General features: G+C 39.6%; 1 protein-coding gene across 5 annotated transcripts in view; it reads left to right on the forward strand.

Moving 5' to 3' along the window:
- plce1 (phospholipase C epsilon 1) overlaps window positions 1-19252 on the forward strand; it is a 245765-nt gene that overhangs the window by 46609 nt on the left and 179904 nt on the right. For all 5 annotated transcript variants that reach the window (XM_062976167.1, XM_062976168.1, XM_008115322.3 and 2 more), the window contains one exon: window positions 5305-6743. In XM_062976167.1, coding sequence (XP_062832237.1) covers window positions 5799-6743 — 945 coding nt within the window. In that variant the 5' untranslated portion in view covers window positions 5305-5798. The remainder of the gene's footprint in view (window positions 1-5304; window positions 6744-19252) is intronic.

Genomic DNA, 19252 nt, shown 5'->3' on the forward strand with positions numbered 1-19252 from the left:
GCACAATTGCACCCATGGTACAGTCCCCATACTGTAGGCTTTTTTTTACAGTGATCACAGAAATGTAGCTATGAGACCATCCACACTTCATAATTATAGCAGTTTGTCACCACGTTGAATGCCACAGCTCTATACTGTGGAATCCTGAAATTTGTAGTTTATTGTGACACCAGAGCTCTGTGATAAAGAAAGGTAGCTTTATAAATCCCAGATTTCCATAGCACTGAGACATGCAGTTAATATAGTATTGAACTGCTTCTTGGCAGGGGGTTGGGCTGGCTGGCCTGTGAGGTCTCTTCCAACTCTATGATTCTATAATTCTGCTGTTTGAATATAGCCCATCTTCCTTACCCCCCCCCCCCCCCCCGAATACAAGTACAGTATTGCACAATGTTTCAGTTTGTGATGGTGTCATTACCTAACAGGGTGCTAGCCCTTGTCTCTTATAGTTGGATTGACAAAGAATCTTCACCGAGTGTATGCCAATCTGTTGATCTATGTTTGGATGTCTTTGTCACCTTCCAATTATTTTTTGTTAAATGACCACTGATGAGATAATAATCAGCTTTGTGCCTGTTTCAGTTCTGTTCCCTGCATTCAACTCCCACCCAAGTACATGTATAAATATCCACTGCCTACTCAGATCACATTCCCTACATCCAATGAAATAGTCTGTTATCCGTCAAACCAGTTCTAGATTTTAAGTAAAAATCTGTGATTTCACAGATGCCTTTCACAGCATAGTGTTAGCTAATCAGATAAAATTGGGTAAATGGCTGTGGTTTCCCACTAATTTGTGTTCCTTCTTATAGTGGAAGTAAGCAAAAACTAAAGATATGTTTTTTGGTAACAAGAAAGCATGGTTCATACAACATTTAGATTTATGGTTGGATCTACTTGATAGTTGAAATTAGAATCCATTGATATCAGTGGCGGCTATGTTTAACTAAGGCTGGGTCTACACTGCCATATAATGCAGTTTCAGACTGGATTAACTGCATTGGATTTTATGAGTCTATGTGCCATATAATAAGTTCAATGCAGTTAGTCCATATTCTGAAACTGCATTATATGGCAGTGTAGAACCAGTTTTAGTTATGCACATTCAATCCAATGAGTTTTGACGCTTATCTACTGCTCTCCTTTAAGTACTTCACTTTTCAATATGTATTCATTCAAATGATGTGCCTACTCTATCAATAGACATTTGACATTTAATACCTTAGAATCTCACTTAAGATTTAAGTCTAGAGTTTGTAGTCTACCATCCTGATACAACTTGAGCCAGCTGCTAGCTTTCCCCCCACTCCAATTCTATTTTGGATACTAGATTGCCTTCCTGTTCCAGTCCTTTATAATCCAATCGCCAGTAGAGGGTATTAACGCCTTACAGAAAAAAATCCTAAAGTATGGCACTTAGGAGCAAACATATTTGTGCATGTTTGCTTGGAATAATCCCCTTGATGTATGTATGTTTACTTGTGTCAATCCAATTCATACCCATATAAGGATTTTTAAATATATATAGATTACTTATTAAAAGTTTATTTATGTTCCAACAAATATTTTTCTACTGTTTGACCTCTGAACTTTGTCAGTGCATAATCTGTTTCCTCTTCATTTTAACTTGCAGTTTTGAAATAGGTAGGGTATGTACTCATTTCTGATATATCAGAATGAGATTTTGTGTTAGTTTCTACTGAATTATTGATAGCAGTAATGAAAAGGCACTTGGCTTATAGATTACATTTGTTTCCAATGGACAACTAGGTATTATGTTATTAAAGCTAGGCAAATCCAAATGTTATCATTAGAATGTGTCATTATAAAATCTTAGAGCTTGGTTCAGTCTAAAATATTTTATATTATGCATAGGTATATGATGGTTATTCAGTACACCTGGCCATTACAGCATTGGAAGGCCTTGGAGTTGGCATTTCTTCTCCGGCTGAGAAGATGAATGTAGCTTGAATTCTTCACAATATCTCGATGTGGCATATATAAATCTATATATATAAAAGAGTGATGGCATCACGGCAATTCACAAAACAACAAAAGTACAGGCCCCCCAACCTCAAAATTTGACAACACAACCCATCATCCACGCCTCAAGGTTGATACAACAAAAAGAAAAGAAAAATAAAGTCCTAATTAGAGAGAGAGCAATAATTTTTTTTATCCAATTGCTGCCAGTTTAGAGGGCTAATCTCTGCCCACTTGGTTGCCTAGCAACCAAGGGACAGCCAGGTTTCAGTTAGGGGACAGGCAGATTTAGGCCTCACTTAGGCTTCTTCCACAGATTATCTAATTTGCACTGGATTATATGGCAGTGTAGACTCAAGGCCCTTCAACACAGCTATATAACCCATTTATAATCTTATATTATCTGCTTTGCACTGGATTATCTTGACTCCACACTACCATATAATCCACTTCAGTGTGCATTTTATACAGCTGTGAAGAAGGAGCCTCATATAATCCAGTTCTGAGCAGATAATATAAGATTAGAAATATACAGTAGAGTCTCACTTATCCAACGTAAACAGGCCGGCAGGATAAGTGAATATGTTGGATAATAAGAAGGGATTCAGGAAAAGCCAATTAAACATCAAATTAGGTAATCGTTATACAAATTAAGCACCAAAACATCATATTATACAACAAATTTGACAGAAAAAGTAGTTCCATGCGCAGTAATGCTGTGTAGTATTTACAGTGGAGTCTCACTTATCCAACACTCGCTTATCCAACATTCTGGATTATCCAACGCATTTTTGTAGTCAATGCTTTCAATGTATCGTGATATTTTGGTGCTAAATTCATAAATACAGTAATTACTATATAGCATTACTGTGTACTGAACTACTTTTCTGACAAATTTGTTGTCTAACATGATGTTTTGGTGCTTAATTTGTAAAATCATAACCTAATTTGATGTTTAATAGGGTTATCCTTAATTCCTCATTATCCAACATATTCGCTTATCCAACGTTCTGCCGGCCCGTTTATGTTGGATAAGTGAGACTCTACTGTACTGTATTTACAAATTTACCACTAAAATATCACAATGAATTTAAAACACTGACTACAAAAACATTGATTATGAAAAGGCAGACTGCGTTGGATAATCCAGAACATTGTATAAGCGAATGTTGGATAAGTGAGATTCTTCTTTAATATGAAATAATTACTGGGATAGAATAATGCAGAACAATATAATCTCTAAAACCAGGACAGTAAATAAACAGGGGAATTCCACACAGGAAACAATCGGGGCCAGCTAACACCTCCCAACAAAGTATTCCCATCATCAAAGTAGAATCATAGAATAGTAGAGTTGGAAGAGACCACATGGGCCATCTAGTCCAACCCCCTGCTAAGAAGCAGGAAATCGCATTCAAAGCACCCCCGACAGATGGCCATCCAGCCTCTGCTTAAAAGCCTCCAAAGAAGGAGCCTCCACCACGGCCCCGGGGAGAGAGTTCCACTGTCGAACAGCTCTCACAGTGAGGAAGTTCTTCCTGATGTTCAGGTGGAATCTCCTTTCCTGTAGTTTGAAGCCATTGTTCCGTGTCCTAGTCTGCAGGGCAGCAGAAAACAAGCTTGCTCCCTCTTCCCTATGACTTCCCTTCACGTATTTGTACATGGCTATCATGTCTCCTCTCAGCCTTCTCTTCTGCAGGCTAAACATGCCCAGCTCTTTAAGCCGCTCCTCATAGGGCTTGTTCTCCAGACCCTTAATCATTTTAGTCGCCCTCCTCTGGACGCTTTCCAGCTTGTCAACATCTCCCTTCAACTGTGGTGCCCAAAGTCTGGCAAATCCTGTTTTCTCAGGGCCACAGACAGTAGAAGCACATAAAATATTGCAAACAACACCACTCTGAAAACAAGGGAATTCCAGACAGGAAACAATCAGGGCCAGCTAACACCTCCCAACAAAAAATTCACTCAGGGAGGAAACAGCCAGGCTTTAAAGCTGCAAGGCCATTACATCCTAATCATTTTTCCTAATTGCAGCATTCATACTTGCCTCCAACAAACAAAAAAACCCAATCAGAAATATTGTATATTCACAACCTTTAGGAAATAATATCCCCTGATGGCGCAGCGTGTTAAAGCGCTGAGCTGCTGAACTTCTGGACCGAAAGACCACAGGTTTGAATTGGGGGAGCGGAGAGAGCCCCCACTGTTAGCCCCAGCTTCTGCCAACCCAGAAGTTCGAAAACATGCAAATGTGAGTGCATCAATAGGTACTGCTCCGGCGGGAAGGTAACGCCGCTCCATGTAGTCATCCCACACGACCTTGGAGGAGTCTACGGACAACGTCGGCTCTTTGGCTTAGAAATGGAGATGAGCACCAACCCCCAGAATCATACATGACTGGGCTTAATGTCTGGGGAAAACCTTTACCCTTGACCTTAACTACCACCAATTCCGCAATACTTTATTTCCCATACCACCATACTTCGCCACAGCAACGCGTGGCCGGGCACAGCTAGTACACTATAGAAAAAGAGAGGAAGTGACCTTTTTATGCTCTGTGGTGATGCTTCTGTATTTGGATACTTCAGTGGAAATATTATTTGAAATGATAACATTGTATGACTGTAATACTGACAGTTGCCAGGGCACTTCATTTTTGGAATGGATTGAATCCAGGTTGCAAGAGCAGCCAGTTGATCCATTGCTGGAGGCAGGAAATCTGCATTTGTGGATTGAATTTTTGTGGATTTGGTTATTCATGGAATTAATATGTTCTCTCTAGAAAGTCAAGGGCTGCATCTACACTGCCATATAATCCAGTTTCGGAATGTATTTATTTATTTACTGTATTTATATCCTGCTTTTTCTCACTCTGAAGAGTATCCGTAAAATACAATAAAAATCACACGTAGTTACAAATTTAGGAGAATAACTTAGAAAATCAATCTATCAATAAAAATACAAGATTATATATTAAATGTATTGTCGAAGGCTTTTACAGCCGGAATCACTGGGGTGTTGTGTGGTTTCCGGGCTGTTTGGCCGCGTTCTAGAAGCATTTTCTCCTGATATTTCAACTTCATCTATGGCTGGCATCTTCAGAGGATCCTCTGAAGATGCCAGCCACAGATGCAGGCGAAACGTCAGGAGAAAATCCTGCTAGAACACAGCCATACAGCCTGGAAACCACAAAACACCCCATATATTTTTCCTTTGTATTGAGTATTATTAATGGTTTGTTAAGATGTTTCACACTGTTTTGTTATGAATATGCTTATACCTGACATTTTTGTTAACTATGGTTTGTATTTTGTCTTGCAGGCAATTAATTAACTGGAAGTGGAATGACTTCAGAAGCAATTACCTTTTAAAGTACGTTTTTCTGGACTCTTGTACCCCCAGACAAGGCAAACTACTATGAAGGAAATGATGTGCTTAAAAGAAAAGTACTCCTAAATGTTGTTATTCCAAACAGATGAGCTACCAGAGTTAGTATTTTGTGACAATTTCCTCTTGAAATAGTTTTGGAGATTGTCAATAATACAGCTGTATTTAGACTGGTTTTTCTAGTATTTTCGGCAAAACGGAAATATCAGAAGCTTGTGTGTCAGAATGATCTCTGGAAAAATACTACTGTGAATACTGGGCTTTGACAGTCTTGCTTGTGCACCAGAAAGGAAATAGAGATAAAACATGCTGGATGTTTGTTGTTAAAATATGAAGGTATGAAATGAACACATCCTGATTATAGAAATGAAGAAAAGCACCTCTAGAGAGCACTATTTGTTATTTCTACTGTAATAGATGAGAAAGAAATGACTGATCGTAAAAAACCCTGGAATAGAGGCACATGTATCCCTGCTTCTTTGGAATTTCTGAGCATAAATTATGATATTTTACAGAAGAGCTACAAGAACAACACTATACATAACCACTTATATAAACCATGTGACACTTTCCCCTCAAAAGATACATGTTTAGAAACTGGAATTCCTTTACTGGAAAGAGCCATGTATGCCGAAATCAAATTAAAAATGGATGGATCTCAAGTTGAGTTTAAGTCACTAGGAAGCCAATCCTCAGTAAATAAAAATGAAACCGACAGACCTGATTTAAATTACGTTACAGAAAGAAATAATATCTCAAAACATCTGTGTACTTTGCACAACAGGTTTGTTTGGGATGATTGTCTCCAGCGAGTAAAGATTTATAATAATTGCACCAGTGCTTCCACAACCTGCACTTGTAACTTAATGGAACTACCAACTACCCGTGGGGATAAAACTGGACAACAGTTGCGGGACACCAATGACTCCTCAACTGATAGCTGTTTTCATTTAGAAACAGCAACCCAAAAACTCAGTGTGGCATGTTCTGATCACAGCTTCTCAAGTGTTAATTTTCTTGGAAAAATTCCTTCAAAGCCTAACCTGAGCCATTTGGAAAACTGCAGTGAAAGCAATGGAGAAGAGTCAGAGGAAGATCTTTCTCGAAGTAAGAAAGAACGCTCCACCTTATTAACCAGAAGATTTTGCAAAAATGACAAGAAGGTTAAGAAAACAGTCTATACTGGAACGAGAGCAATTGTAAGGACTTTGCCATCTGGTCATATAGGAATGGTTGCCTCGAACTCTATTGACCGGTCGAAAACCCATAATGAGTTAAGGCACTGCAGGGTTACATCAGATCAGCTGGTAACATTTCAAATTTCAAGAAGCCAGGCATTACGTTCTTATCTTCTGCAGTCTATATGGCATGAGGTAAGTTCCTTTCTAAGAACTTTTTTACCCTTTCTATCTTTGAGGAGTCCAGAACTGAGAATGTATTCTTTTTAGAAGATATATTTAGACTACATCCTTGTGTATGTTTAAAGGTAAAGGTAAAGGTTTTCCCCTGACATTAAGTCCAGTCGTGACTGACTCTGGGGGTTGGTGCTCATCTCAATTTCTAAGCTGAAAAGCTGGCGTTGTCCATAGACACCTCCAAGGTCATGTGGCCAGCATGACTGCATGGAGCGCTGTTACCTTCCCACTGGAGCGGTACCTATTGATCTCACATTTGCATGTTTTCGAACTGCTAGGTTGGCAGGAGCTGGGGCTAACAGTGGGCGCTCATTCTGCTCCTGGGATTTGAATCTGGGACCTTTTGGTCCGCAAGTTCAGCAGCTCAGTGCTTTAACACACTGTGCCACCAGAGGCCCCCAATGTATGTTTACCTGATAGAAAACTATTGATTATGGGATGGTTTAGTTCCAAGCAAATAAGCACTGCATTACACTGCTAGTGAACTCATTTATGTTTAAAAGGTGTATTTTCTGGCAAATGTGTATTTTCTGGCAAACAAAATTGATAAATTAACATCTCAACCAGTTATTCTAAAACAAAGACAAGAAGATCTTCACCATATTTTATACTACACTTGTTACCATAGCCTAAACTGTGATTTAAAAGTTGTGAAGTTTTTGTGTTAGGGAGAATAATGTATTACTTGGCTCACTTGTGAGAACTGTTGAGTTTAATGCTCTGGCTGAACCTGAGAACAATATCCCCTGTTTACTTCTGTTTTCTTGTGTGAGATTAATTTGTGGAAGATCTTGCCTTGAGACAAAGACTGGGATTGATAACACTCTGATTCATTCCAGTTGTTGATTCTCAGAAGCAATATTTATCTGTATGTTAGAACGAAGAGGTTTCTTCTGTTTTATTCACTCCCCTGGGATTCTGTTTCTTAAGGGTGATGTATACATATTTCAGTAATAGTCACAGTGTTCACAGCATTTAAATATTTTAATCAATATTATCTAGCTGTGCCACTTGAATTTCGGTTCTGGTATATTTTCACATTTTATAGAATTGATAAAGAGTTTGTTTTCAACTTTGATGTAAATCCTGGTTGTTATTAGATTAGTTTTACGTAGAGTTAACTTATTCTACAATTATTCTTTCTTGAATTTTGAAAGTGGTTGTACATGTGTCATCAACACATAGTTCTTTAGAGAATGCATATGTTAAACTAAATATATTATAGGTTTATATATGGAGATCATTTTTCTGTGGAGGAAAGGGGAAAGCATATTGTCACTTAGAATATTCAGTAAGAGGTAATATTTTGCCGTATGAAAGAATTTTGTAATCAATGCAAAATATGTACTTGTGGCATCATATGTCTGGCTCAATAGTGTCTATGCACATTCTTTTTCTTATATCAGCCAGAATAGCACAAATGCTTGCTGCATTTCATTTTTTCTTACTGTTTTACAGAATTTTTATTTTTTATTTTAAAAATTTGTTATAGTAATAATACTTTATTTATATTCCACCCTGTAATGAGCTATGAGCGCTGCCACCAATTTGTAAAGATGCAACCACCAAAAGACTCAGAAAGGAGACCTTTTTTTAAAAAAAATTCCCTTCTATCTTCTTATTCACTTTAGATGGTAACATAACTTGGTTTATAATATATGCGACAGAGGCTTACATGTTGGAGGAACTATAACAAGTTTATTCAGGAACAGAGCTTAGTGTTTACAAAAGATGTTTCTCACTTAGAGGCACTTTTATTAACAGTTACAATACTAGAATGAGGTAAGACAAACTCCCTAAAGTGTCATTTCTTTTACTTAAAGTAGTTAGAATTTCTTCCTCTGCTACTTTTAAACCGCAGTCACCCTGTGATATATGATCACAGATTCTCTGTTCCTTACTAGGACACAGGCTACATTAAATAAGTCATCAAACTTATTTTAAATCGACTCAAAAATAAACAATTGAGTCTCCTCGATCCCTTCAACCTAGGATCAATCTTCCCTGTGCTTCATCAGAGCACAGACTGAATCCCTTTTTTAAACTCTGCACTTTTCCAACAAAACGGCAGTTGGCTCCGCCTACTTCTCCATGGCAACCAGCCTCTGAGTGCTGAGATGCAATAACTGTAATACTTACTCTTTTAAAACACAAACACACAATTAAACATAACATCTATAAACCAAAAATTCATACTTCATTACACACCCTTTTCCCCAAGGGGACTCAGAGTGGATTACAGCATATAAACAGACACACGCAACCATTCAAAGCCTTCTTACAATGAAATACAATGAGACACAAATACACAAACCAAGGCAGAGGCTTCTCCTTTTCATTTCCGGCTCTGGAGGCGGTGCTAATTTCCAGCTCTGGGGGAAGTGCTCTTCTTCATTTCCAAGCTGAGGAGCTTCCCTTGTCCGTAGACACCTCCTGGTCGTGTGGCCAGAATGACTGCTTGGAGTGTTTTCGCCTTTTTCCGCCAAAGCGGTTCCTATTATCTACTTACATTTGCATATTTTTCGAACTGCTAGGTTGGCAGGAGCTAGGGCTAACAGTGGGAGCTCACCCCATCCTGCGGATTCGAAAGGCCAAGCTTCAGGTCAGCAGTTCAGCAGCACAAGGGTTAACCCATTGCACCACTGTGACTTACACTTTCATTGTAAAATGTCTGAATAGAAGTGTCATAAGTAAGAAAGATGTCATTGAGAGATGTAACCCAAGAATTTAATATGGAGAAATATTTGAGGTTGTTCCTTGAAGGCACCCAAAAGCAAAAATCTTAATTAACTTGACTATCTCATCAGCCAAAAGCAGTCCCACACTTCCCATTGAAATACTAAGTTTATGTTGGTTAAAACTGTTTTTCATTTTAAATATTGTATTTTTTCATGTTTTTTTGCACTGCAAAGCAGATATGTGCGGGTACATAGAAATTTGTTTTGTTCAAACTATAGTCCACCCCCCCCCCAAAAAAAAAAAAAAAAAACAGACTGAGAGACTGTGAACTGGCCCTCTGCTTAAAATGTTTGGAGACCCCTCATAAACAATCAATTTTGTGCATTAACATCTAGATTTCTTTTGTAATATTTCTTAAAACACATGGATATAATGTGATATGTCTGTCTCACTTCATTTCTTCAAATGCTTGGACCTTGGAAAAGTTACTTTTTGTGCCCTCTAGAAATGAATTCTCAAAATCCTTCATCACAAGCCTTGATTTGCTGGGTTTAATGTGATCTGCTGTCCAATCCTTTTGGAGGATGGAACGTACAGAAAGCTGTTTTAATTGTTTCCTTTAGTTGGAGGTATTCTCCTGCAGTGAGTGATTGGCCAGACTGTCACGAGAGCTCTCATCTTTCCTCTTCTTTCCACTGCCTTATGTGAATATCAATTAGACTACATTCATTTTTGCTGGAGATCATCCAGGCAACACTCATTGCTTCTGAGAAGTGAAAGGGATTCTTTATTTCAGGAAGACTATGGAGGGATATTTTCCATCTCCAAAATCTTGAAAGGGGCTAGAGCCACTACCAGTGGAAAAAATCATAAGGCATCTTCTCTTCTAAACCCTGTTACTGATTATGGATGCTTCCCCCAAAATGTTGTTTATCCTCCATTCTGGGGTGATAATAAGAAGAGTGAAGAGAAATAAAATGCATTTTTCTTCTAGTAGTGGAATTATATCAGTTCTGTGATAATCTATCAAGACATATATGGAACCTTTCTCTTAAGATAGAAAACAAAGGAGCAAAAAAGTAAAAAAAAGATTTCATCATCTCAAACAACAACATTGGATCTTTAATTTTATGTATGTACATTATCTTTCTTGCTTATGTTTCCATTGTGCCTGTGGTGAGATTATATTGGATGATAGTCTACATCAGCTGCTTAGTTAAGTATTGTGTAATTAAATAATGTTTCCTGACCTAACTATGCCCCCCACCAGCACACTTTAATAGCCAGCAGCCAAATTGAGGTATATTCACCTGCTGATCAGGGAACAAGGAAGGCCCCTTTCACACAACTAAAAAATTCACATTGAACTGGATTATATGGCAGTGTGGATTCAGATAACCCAGTTCAAAGGAGATCTTGTGGATTATCTGCCTTTCTATTTGTGTTGATGTTTTGGCGAGCTCATTTGTCTGTGTATGTATATAAAATCTCTATATGTACGTCTCTTCACATTCCTCTATCTTTCTGACTTTTGCCAAACAAAGGATGGCAATAGTCACTGGATTATTGCATATATATTTTTGTGGGCACGTGTGTGTATTCATCCCACTTAGTCATGATGAATAATACTGCATTGTGGAATGGGGAGCTGGTCCATTACCTCTTAACACTCCCTGTAAAAACAGTTATTATCTGCAAAATTAAAGTGCATATTAGAAAAGTTCCATATTCTCTTCTCCATGAGTTACTCTGTCAGTTTCTGAATAACTACTGTACAGTTGCATTATTTGCTGAAATTTCCTTGCCATTGCAAGTAGAAAAGATGCTGGGTTGTTGTATGTCTTTCGGGCTGTGTGGCCATGTTCCAGAAGTATTCTCTCCTGACGTTTCACCCACATCTATGGCAGGCATCCTCAGAGGCTGTGTGGCATGGATAAACTAGGCAAGGAAAGGAAAAAATATTTATCTGTGGAGAGTCCAGGATGTGGCAAGAGTCCTTTGTCACTGGGAAGCCAGCATTAATGTTTCAGTTAATCACCCTAATTAGCATTGGAAAGGTTTTGTCTCTTGCCTGGGGGGCATCCTTTGTTTAGTCATTAGCGTCCTTGGGTCTCCTCTCCCTCAGAGTGTTGGTTTCCATCTACTGTTTTGATTTTAGAGTTTTTTAATACTGGTAGCCAGATTTTGTTCAGTTTCATGGTTTCCTCCTTTCTGTTGAAGTTGTCCACGTGCTTGTGGATTTCAATGGCTTCTCTGTGTAGTCCAACATGCTAGTTGTTGGAGTGGTCCAGCATTTCTGTGTTCTCAAATAATATACTGTGTCTAGGTTGGTTCATCAAGTGCTCTGCTATGGCTGATTTCTCTGGTTGAATTAGTCTGCAGTGCCTTTCATGTTCTTTGACTCGTGTTTGTGCGCTGCGTTTGGTGGTCCCTATGTATACTTGTCCACAGCTGCATGGTATCCAGTAGACTCCTGCAGAGGAGAGAGGATCCCTCTTGTCTTTCACTGACCGTAGCATTTGTTGGCAATATTTATTTATACTTTAGAGGTGAAGCGCTAGCCCTAGATATTGTGTTGTCTCAGGTCAAGATGATGTCCCAATTGGCTGACAGAAACCAGCTGCGATGGCAGTTGAATTTTACTGCAGCACTATCAACAGGACAGCATTTGCAACTGGCAGGCTGGTTTTGTTGCTGGACTGTACGATATGTACATTTTCACACTCCAAGAGAGTGGAATGGTCTAAGATTTCAGGGGGAATGGGCTATCACTGTCCTTAAGTATCTGTTGTCGGAAATGTTTGTGTCACTTCATATGAAGAGCTAGCATATCTGTATGTTTCTATAATGAAATGTTTTGGGATTCTCTGCATCTGCGTTATCATCTTATGTGTTAAATAACAGTCCTCATATTAAAAGCCTTTTTGATATTACTATGGAATTTAGGAGTTTACACTGATGAACTGAAGATGAATAAGATACCAAGCGTCTGGCACACATGTCAAACGCAAGGCCCGTGGGCCAAATCCAGCCCTCCATGTGGCCCTCCAGATGCTGGACTACACTCCTGTATTCCTCATCATGATTAGAGCTGGTGGAAATTGTGACACAGTCATATCTGTTCTGTTTAGTCAGGATAGTGGGGTTTGAATTTAGATACAAAGTTGAAGAAAGACTTTTAATTTTGGGATAAGGACAACTTTGTCAACACCCCACCCCCAGGCAACTAAAAGTGTAATGATGTAATGTGACTTGAAAATGTGATTTGTAGCACAGGTAGAGCATTCCTTATCTGAAATTCTGAAATCCAAAGTCTTCCAGAATCCAAAATTGTCCACATTGGTGGCTGTGGCAATGATAGATTTTGCATTCAATGTACACAAATCTTTTCATGCCTAAAATAGGGGCTGTGGTGGTGCAACGGGTTAAACTGCTAAGCTGCAGAACTTGCTGATCAAAAGGTTGGTGGTTCAAATCTGCGGACAGGGTGAGCTCCTGTTGTTAGCTGCAGCTTCTGACAACCTAGACATTTGAAAACATGCAAATATGGGTAGATCAATAGGTACCGCTTCGGCTGGAAGGTAACGGCACTCCATGCAGTCATGCCGGCCACATGACCTAGCAGGTGTCTACGGACAATTCCGGCTCTTCAGCTTAGAAATTGAGATGAGCACCACAGCCCAGAGTTGGGGGAATCTTTACCTTTACTATGCATATGAGGTGTGTGTGAAATATAGATGAATTCTATGTTTAGACTTGATCCAATTTCCAAGATATTTCATTATGTACGTATATGCAAAAACAGGTATTCCAAATTTTTTGGGGAAAAAATTAAATCGAAAGCACTCTCAAGCATTTTGGATAAGGCATATTCAACTGTAATATTGTGTCCAGTATTATAGATTTCTGTTGTTTTAAGAGCCGTTTGGTCTGAGATTGCTTCTGAAGATTCTGTGATTTATACTACAACATTTATTTCTGGAGCGCGGGGGGGGGGGGGGGGAATCTTCAATAGCAGTCTTTTAAAAAACCTTCAGACGGACAACCTTGAATATGAATGAAAATTTTTGTTTTCATTCATATGTTTCTATTCATGGTTATTTCAAACAAAAACAGTGCTACAGTGTTCCCTTCCTACTTCACGGTTCACTTTTTGCGGGTTTTCAGTTAATATTAATGTACACATTTATCGCAATATTTTTGCTGTTTTGCAGGTTTTTGCGGTGTGCGGGCTTATAAGAAAGGGTTTTGGAAGTGGGGAAAGAGAAATAAAGGGAGAGGGTAGGGAAGGGTTGGAAATAAAAAAGGGTTATTTAGCTTCCATTCTTCTTCTCTGTCAGTGTACTGTATATTGTAACTGCTGAAATAAAATAATAAATATTAAAATAAATATAGTATCCCTACTTTGCGGATTTTCACTTATTGCGGATGGTCCTGGAATGTAACCCCCGCGATAAGTGAGGAAACACTATATTTTGAAATGCCTTTACACCACGAAAGACAAATAGCAGAGCAGAAACATAAAGATGTATTTATTGTGGAATCCATAAAATCAGTATGTACTTTAGTCTCACTAGATTTGACCTATTGGTGCAAATGAGACTTTTAGTTATGACTCGTTTCAGTCACATTGATCGTAGGGCTCTGTTGTAAGTATGACTAAGTTTGGATCCTACCCAATTTCTTTGTTTGTTTGTCAACATTATATAGAATTTTAAAAACCTTAGTAGTTTCAAATTAATGGTTTTCAGTGCTCTCTGTAGTTGTAACTTAGCTGTGATGTGTTTAACATCCATAGCTGGGTGTGCTCATCCAACTTGTTCTTCATTCTTTCAGTGTGCCAAAAGCTGTAGAAAAGAGTGCCAAACTGAGCCCAGCTTCGAAGGAAATGTCCCCATAATTGTTGTGACTCACTGAGTCCAAGACGTGGGGGGTGGACATGGAAACACCCTTTGTAGTGTAGTGACCCAATACCAAGAATTTCATTTTGCATAAGCAGTGGCCTTTTCTAATACTGTACAGAAAGGGACAGTCAAACAGAATTAAGTGGTAAAAGGGACTTGTTGATCGCTTTTAAAAGCTAATAAAAATATAAGTGAACAGAGATGACTTTGAGTTTATCTGAAAGAGAAAATGACTGAAGTCAAATACTATTATTATCTAGTCACAAACTGAAAAGAGATTAAATGGGAAAATCACCCAGATTTCATTGCTTAGTCAAGCTTGTAGCAGGACCATTACAGACTGGCAGAACTGTTGTAACAATAAAAGTAAATTGTGAAACAGACTGATAGTATGCCTCCATCTTCCCATTGACCAAGTAGATCATCATTCCTTACTGGGGTACAGCTTGCCCCCCATATCCATGGATTCTGTATCCACTGATTCCACTATCCACAGCTTGATTTTTCTTTTTTTTAAAATCCAATAATCAAACCTTGGTTTTGCCATTTTATATAAAGTGCACAATTTTAGTGGATTTTGGCATTTTTGGAGAAGGGTCCTGGAATGAAATTCCAGTGGATGCCAAGGGTCCATTTGCAATAAATGTAAACATACTACTTCTTCTTTTAATAGCTGACGGATTTTTGCATATTTTCAAGAGCAAAGCTTTGACCAGATTTCCATCCAATATTGTGGTCAAGATATGAACTATTTCATTTTATTCACTTCACTGAGTGAAGAAGGAGATTGCCTTCACCTTTTAGCAGTTTGTTTTGCTCTTTCATGTGCAAACCAGAATGTGGGGAATTAAATTTCTGTATCTAATTTTATATTTGCCAGAAAACATCTGTTTATTAAAATACACTAAATCCATGCTTTGGCATGACGCAGAAACCCATATAAGTGACTGAATCCTGCGTGTTACACCAGTGTACAGATGTGGTCCAGCTGTCAATCTTTTGTGTAGTTATCACTGACATTTTAATATATTTGAAATGAATTATTTTACTGGAATAAATTACATAATTGGATAAACGACTTAAAATGCAAATTATGCATTTTTAAAAAGTTAAGCCCCATGTCTAGAAAGCTGGGATAATAACTTGCCTTTTCATCATTTTAAAAACTTTCCTCCTTTTAAAATACCTTTCATCCCAGTTGTGTGAAACACACAAAATATATCCAAAAGGGTACAGCTGCTACAGAAAGTCTCCCAGAAATACAATGACATCATTTTCCCCAGGGTTCTCTACAGAGTTGGGAGTGCCATACAATTATTTTTCTAAATGGTTCCAAAGAGTTACTGCACTATGGATATCTATTGAACCGTAGCCTTAGGAAACTGTAGCATGCCCCAGGTGTATAGTTTTATAGAGTGATTTAAGACAAAGTACATCATTAGCACTTTTAGACAGATTCTGGGACATTTGTATCTTTTTGCACTTATTGCTTAGATATTGCGGTATATGCCTTAAATGTTGAAATGTCTAGATAGGTGTTTAATATTAGTAAATTATATTAAAAGGAAGCAAAGATGGTATAAGATGAATTATAGAAAGTCAGGTTTTCTTCAGTACCTCCTATCAGATAGTTTGTGCAAAAACCCACATCAATACCACTGGTAACACATTACTGTTAACATGCTAATCATTCATAAAAGAGCCTACACTTGGAAGACAATCATACTTGGCCACGAGTGATAGCTTATGATTATGCATAATGTAACATGTTAGTTTTCTAGTTTGAGTAGATATGAATAACAATAATCCACTTATGGTCCTCAATAATTACTGCAACAAATTCATTTTATGTTCCGAGTTACGAGTTGGGTCGATACAGGGAATGCTGTGGATGTAGCGTACCTGGATTTCAGTAAGGCCTTCGACAAAGTCCCCCACGACCTTCTGGCAAACAAACTAGTAAAATGTGGGCTAGACAAAACTACGGTTAGGTGGATCTGTAATTGGCTAAGCGAACGAACCCAAAGGGTGCTCACCAATGCGTCGTCTTCATCATGGAAAGAAGTGACAAGTGGAGTGCCGCAGGGCTCCGTCCTGGGCCCGGTTCTGTTCAACATCTTTATTAACGACTTAGACGAAGGGTTAGAAGCCACGATCATCAAGTTTGCAGACGACACAAAACTGGGAGGGATAGCTAACACTCCAGAAGACAGGAGCAGAATTCAAAACGATCTTGACAGACTAGAGAGATGGGCCAAAACTAACAAAAAGAAGTTCAACAGGGACAAATGCAAGATACTTCACTTCGGCAGAAAAAATGGAAATCAAAGATACAGAATGGGGGACGCCTGGCTTGACAGCAGTGTGTGCGAAAAAGACCTTGGAGTCCTTGTGGACAACAAGTTAAACATGAGCCAACAATGTGATGCGGCTGCTAAAAAAGCCAATGGGATTCTGGCCTGCATCAATAGGGGAATAGCGTCTAGATCCAGGGAAGTTATGCTCCCCCTCTATTCTGCCTTGGTCAGACCACACCTGGAATACTGTGTCCAATTTTGGGCACCACAGTTGAAGGGAGATGTTGACAAGCTGGAAAGCGTCCAGAGGAGGGCGACTAAAATGATTAAGGGTCTGGAGAACAAGCCCTATGAGGAGCGGCTTAAAGAGCTGGGCATGTTTAGCCTGCAGAAGAGAAGGCTGAGAGGAGACATGATAGCCATGTACAAATATGTGAAGGGAAGTCATAGGGAAGAGGGAGCAAGCTTGTTTTCTGCTGCCCTGCAGACTAGGACACGGAACAATGGCTTCAAACTACAGGAAAGGAGATTCCACCTGAACATCAGGAAGAACTTCCTCACTGTGAGAGCTGTTCGACAGTGGAACTCTCTCCCCCGGACTGTGGTGGAGGCTCCTTCCTTGGAGGCTTTTAAGCAGAGGCTGGATGGCCATCTGTCGGGGGTGCTTTGAATGCGATTTCCTGCTTCTTAGCAGGGGGTTGGACTAGATGGCCCATGTGGTCTCTTCCAACTCTACTATTCTATGATTCTATGATTCTATGATCCAAGCTCTACCATAGTTTAAGATGTGTGAGTAGAGGATACCCCTCCTTAAGGTGGAGAATTTGTGGGGGAAGAAATGATTGCAGTAACGGGACATGCTGTGAGATCATTTTCATTATATAGGATTGGGGAGAGAGAACTGACAAGATATGAGTCATGAAACTAGAAGATAACCTCTATACCAATAGCTTTTGACTATTACTTTGGGCTCACAGGAGCCCCGGTGGCGAAGTGCGTTAAAGCACTGAGCTGGAGACCGAAGGGTCCCAGGTTCAAACCCCGGGAGCGGCCTGAGCGGCCGCTGTTAGCTCCAGCTCCTGCCAACCTAGCAGTTCGAAAACATGCCAATGTGAGTAGATCAATAGGTACCGCTCCGGCGGGAAGGTAACGGCGCTCCATGCAGTCATGCCAGCCAACATGACCTTGGAGGTGTCTACGGACAACGCCGGCTCTTCGGCTTAGAAATGGAGATGAGCACCAACCCCCAGACATGACTGGACTTAACGTCAGGGGAAACCTTTACCTTTACCTTGGGCTCATATTCTTCTGTTTCCAGGAACAACTCCCACAGTGAAGAAAGTCATGTTGCCTTGGGATCATGAGTGCAAAAAATTAATTAATTTCTGTCTGTGTGATTGAGATGGCGAAGAATGTAGTCTAGGTTGAAATCTATACACTTCATTGTCACTCTAGACAGAATTCCACTGACAATGAGGATAGGATTACTTGAAGCATGAACAAGTACAACGAGTGCTAAAAACCCTCGAATTAGCAAAAGTTGGAAGCTTAAGTCTCTTAGCAAAGCTTGTTTTGCTCAGTCAATGCCACTAAGAAGAAAGGAAGGTGTTTATTACTTTGTTTGTTCTGTGCAAATGTGTGGGATGTTTCCCCACACCTTATGGGCTAAACTTTTTAGCTTTATACGTATTCGTCTCTATATGTATATGAGGATGTGCCTTGCCTCTTTACTGGGTGTTATCTATACACATAATAAAAGTGAAAATGTGTATGTGGCAGTGTGTCCACTTATACAGACAGACTCCTGCCTCCACAAACAGCTATAGTTCCCACTATGCAGGAGACACCAATGGCCCTCCCGGTAATGACATTGCAGGTTATAGTGAGCACCACATCCCAGTGTTCCTTTCTCTCTCCATTGGTGTGGAATTTGCATGACCCTGCCCACTGCCTCTCCCTTAACCCTTTCCTACTCTTTTCAACTCTGTCTACATAACAAATGGAGCAGAATTGAGCAGCAACTGGACATACTGGAGGAGTTTGGGGGAATGACTCATATGATGGAAGTTGCAGTTCAGCCTGCATCAAGACACAGCACTGTGACTTCCACTGACAATGGACCTGGACCACATTTGACACACATAACCCCCATGACCAACTGAACCTACTGGAGGGGTTGGAGGGGATCTGACCTTCATTTCTGGGAGTTGTAGTTCACCTACATCTGGAGACACCTTGACCACCACTGACAATAGACCGGGACCAAACTTGGCACACAGAACCCCCATGACCAACTGAACATACTGGAGGTTCTTTTTTTTGGGGGGGGGGGGACTGACCCACCATGGTGGGAGTTGTAGTTTACCCTATAGCCAGAGAGCACACTGAACCCCACTGATGGGGCATCTAGAGCAAATTTGCCCAACATAACAAATTTTAACCACTCATGGAATTTCAGGGGGTTAACCTGGCATGATGCGAGTTGTAGTTCACCCACAACCTTCTGACTTTTTCAAATAACCTGGGTAGCACCAGGTACCCAAGCTAGTATATAAATGAAAAGAATGTTTCTTTAGTGTCGCATTGT

The sequence above is a fragment of the Anolis carolinensis genome, chromosome 3 (assembly GCF_035594765.1).
Source record: "Anolis carolinensis isolate JA03-04 chromosome 3, rAnoCar3.1.pri, whole genome shotgun sequence".
NCBI classification, from domain to species: domain Eukaryota; kingdom Metazoa; phylum Chordata; class Lepidosauria; order Squamata; family Dactyloidae; genus Anolis; species Anolis carolinensis.